Source organism: Limulus polyphemus, unplaced genomic scaffold (assembly GCF_000517525.1).
Source record: "Limulus polyphemus unplaced genomic scaffold, Limulus_polyphemus-2.1.2 Scaffold770, whole genome shotgun sequence".
In the NCBI taxonomy this organism is placed as follows: Eukaryota; Metazoa; Arthropoda; class Merostomata; order Xiphosura; family Limulidae; genus Limulus; species Limulus polyphemus.
The window spans coordinates 26,567-30,424 of record NW_013666380.1 but is presented as its reverse complement, the minus strand read 5'-3'; the positions used below and the strand labels follow the sequence as shown (position 1 = coordinate 30,424).

General features: G+C 28.2%; 1 protein-coding gene across 3 annotated transcripts in view; it reads left to right on the top strand.

Annotated features, from left to right (window-relative positions):
• Nucleotides 1-3,858, top strand: part of LOC106460445 (cAMP-dependent protein kinase type II regulatory subunit-like) — a 103,181-nt gene that overhangs the window by 79,893 nt on the left and 19,430 nt on the right. For all 3 annotated transcript variants that reach the window (XM_013920140.2, XM_022387156.1, XM_022387155.1), the window contains 3 exons: nt 327-368; nt 1,785-1,849; nt 2,323-2,479. In XM_013920140.2, coding sequence (XP_013775594.1) covers nt 327-368; nt 1,785-1,849; nt 2,323-2,479 — 264 coding nt within the window. The remainder of the gene's footprint in view (nt 1-326; nt 369-1,784; nt 1,850-2,322; nt 2,480-3,858) is intronic.

Here is a 3,858-nt window from a genome sequence, read left to right as displayed (position 1 = left end):
TAATAATAATAGAATAGATATATATCACCTGAACTTTTTGAAAAACTGGTGAAATATTTAGATTATTACTTTATGTTAAAAAAAAGGCTTATTCAATTTTCAATATTCCTTAAGTGTAATACTTGAATCAATTAATACTCGTCCACAACAGTGCCTTCAAAATTAAATGCATGTGAAATATTTTGGAAACAGAATATATATGTTAAGTTCTCAGGATAGCACTGTTTGTAAAAACAAACACAAAACTATGTACACCTTGTGTAGGTAGCATTCGTCTATTGGCCTAGATAATGAGATATTTGTTTTATTTTATTTTTTTATACCAGGAACAAGTACAGGAATTATTGGATGCCATGTTTGAAAAAAAGGTATTATAGTCAACCAAACTTTTTAATTATAATATATTTTCTTTAATTTTCATAAATTGTGTTTTTTGTTTACTTACATTTACTTTGAATAATAATTTGATATTCAGGAACACATATCTGACAGAAAGTTATAAATGTTCACAATATAGCAGACTTAACAAATAGTATGCAGAGAATAATTTCAAACATGGACAGCAAAGAAATGTATGAAAAATAAATGAAAGTATACAATATTTATTCATAAACAGTATGCCTTAAAACTGATTAGGTTCTGAGTTCTAGAACAGGAGAGAAAAACATCTGCATAAGAGGAAAACGGAAATCAGAATTATCATGATACAATACTTTCAAGGAAAACAAAGTCCATGCACAGATTTTACAATCCTAAAATAACTTGTGTGAATTATCATTCTCGTTATACCTTTCCAAAAGAAAGAAACTTCTGACTAAAGTTGGATGATTAATCAATATAATTGATTCCCTATGAGCATCAATTACATTGATTAGTGTCATGTGTAAAATAATCAATCAAATTATGATTAACTTGATTAATATTATGAATATAATCAACTAATGAAATTAGTGTTTCTGATTATTACTACTTTTGATTATTCCAACTATCTAAATCTTGTATGAGAATAATTGATTAGTTGCATGTAACTGATTAATGAACCTGACAATTAATTCATTAACAAATTCCAATAATCACCCAGCTCTACTTCCAACTCTTAACAATTAATATAAGTCTCTGTACAACTTCCTCAAAATTAAGTATGCTCTTACTACAGGAAGGCATAACACAGAAACAGGCTCATGCAAGGATTAGCACAAGCTTATGACCTTTAGTTGTACGTGTGGTTTGTAAGGATGTCAGCAAGTACATGTGCATGCACAAACAAATAGAAAATTTTACCGTAATGTACTTAAGGATTCTTTATAGTTATGGAAAAGTAAAATTTGATGATCATTTAAAGTGTTGAAATAATATTACTTTGTATTTTTACAATATTACATTGTATTTTTTACACATAGTAAACTTGATCATTGAGCCTGCTTTTTAAAGTGTATGCAGAGGTAATTTTGTTTCTGAAACATTTGTTCTGTCTAAGCCTGCAGAAATAGTAAAGATAATTGTATAGCTTGTTTAACTTCTTCTTGAATTAAAACAATATAGTAATTAAGATTTCACCTTAGTAGAAATATTAAGGTCACAAAATAAATCTCTCTCTATTTGGGTTTTTTACTCCTGAAAAAGAAATCATAAACAATAAACGTAAAGGTAATAAGTATTTTAGAAAAAACTTAACTTTTCTAAGCATTTACTTTATATTTTTGTTATCTTAAACTTCTCAAATTGTAACAGTGCTATTGCACTGTTATTTAAATTCTCTATTTTGTTGTTTTGTTGACTTCCAGGTTCATGGTGGTGATGTTGTCATTCGTCAAGGAGATGATGGAGATTATTTCTACGTTATACAAAGGTTAGTTCTAACAAAATACGTTACGCATAATGAAAACAGTGGCTTTGAAATATTTTAACCTCTGTGAATTCATTCAAGAAACAAAATAGTAGGTTTTTCAATGAGGTAACAAAAACTCACATTACAGATTAGTAAATTTTATTCATTAACTAGATTTACCAGATTTATTCAAGTAAACCTATGGAAGTAAAATATGCTAAACAAAAGATTAAGTTTTTTTTTGTATGTTTCTGTCCTTTCATGTAAGATTTTAAGATAAAGATAATAAAGTATTGATTGATTAAAAACTGTTAGTTGACAGTCTTGTCATAATAGGCTGCTTGGTTGAAATATTACTAGTTTTTTCTTACTTATATTTAAAAAAATTAAACTTAAGTATTCAGTTACAAGGTTCAATCAGCTGTACATATTATTCAGTTTTTATTCATACTTCACACTATTTTGCCTAATTTTTATCTCTCTGTTTTATTTAGTGGAACTTATAACATCCATGTAGACACAGATCAAGAAAATGATAAATTTGTAGGCAAATATGAAAATACTGGAAGTTTTGGTGAACTGGCACTGATGTATAATCAGCCTCGTGCTGCTACAATTAAGGCTGTATCTGAGGGATCTCTCTGGGCAATGGTATGTTGTGTTTCAAATGTTGACAACTATTTTGTTTTTTTTCCAATATATATCTATGAATGTAACAAATTGTATAGGCTTTAACAGAAAACAGAAATAAAAGTCTACAACAAAAAGAATTTTTCTTGAATACTGTCATAATGTTAATTTTAATTTAATTTTGATGTTTTTGTTACTGATGAGGTAGATTTATTATTAAACTAGATTTTAAGAATCTGTGCCTCATGTTTGCCAATTTTAAGAAAGTTAGAAAAGGAATATTTTTACACTGTCACTTTTTTCTCTTTCTCTCTTTCTCAATTTTTGAAGCTGTTATTTATTAAAACATGCATGGAAAGTTTGTAATAATCTCAGTGTCATATTATTCATTTCATCAAAAAACATTTAGTTTTTGTATCTTGTCTTTTTTTGCCACTTTACAGCAGTAAAATGTTGTTAATTATTATTAACAAGCTGAATGTCCATCCTATGATGGGAAATAATGATTCATTTTTCTTCTCAAAATTATATCTAAATAAATGTTTTATGAACATGTTTTCTAAAAATTAATTATAGTCTAGTAACAATATACGTATAGAGAAAGACTATTCTATTTCTAGTATTTCATGAAAACTATGTTTTAATGTATATTTGGTCATATCCTTTAGGTATTGCATGATTAACATTTTGACTTATGTATATTTTTAACTTGTGTTCAAATTTTCTTCTTGATAAATCCTTACAGATTGAAATGTGAAAACACTGATTACTTGGTCGTCTGTATGACCCTGTAAATTATTAATTTTGATGGTAAAGGCAGTGACTTTTATTATGAATTTTGGGATCTTCTCTTTGGACTGACTTCCTGGTTTTACTTTGTTAGCCTGCTGAGCTGAAGAAATGTGCTTGAATTTGGGCATTTTCAAAATTGAAATGTGTAGAGGATTCTGATTAGATTTGGTGATGTTGCATAATTGTGTCTCCTTGACAACCAAGCACATGTAATGGGAAATTTCAACCAATGATTATGATCCTCTTGTGTGCCAGCAATGTCAAGTGTGAGGTGTGCATATAACCAGTTTGGTTTAAATACTCATCATGATCGCTACCAACCTGATCTTGAATCTAATTATATGCTCAAAGTAGTGCATCATCCATTTTGTGTAGATATGGCTGGATTAATTTCAAAAAGACAAACTTGCTTCATGCAAGTTGTGTGTAAATCAATACTGCAATGGCCAACATACCAGCATGATACGACTTTTCGTCTTTATATAGTAAGATTATGTAATTTTTGTCTTTCATAAAAAATAGCACTAATTATGTATCATTAAATTTGTTCCAGCACAGAACAGAAATAAAAATTACCATATTTTTCGGTGTATAAGACGCACTTTTTT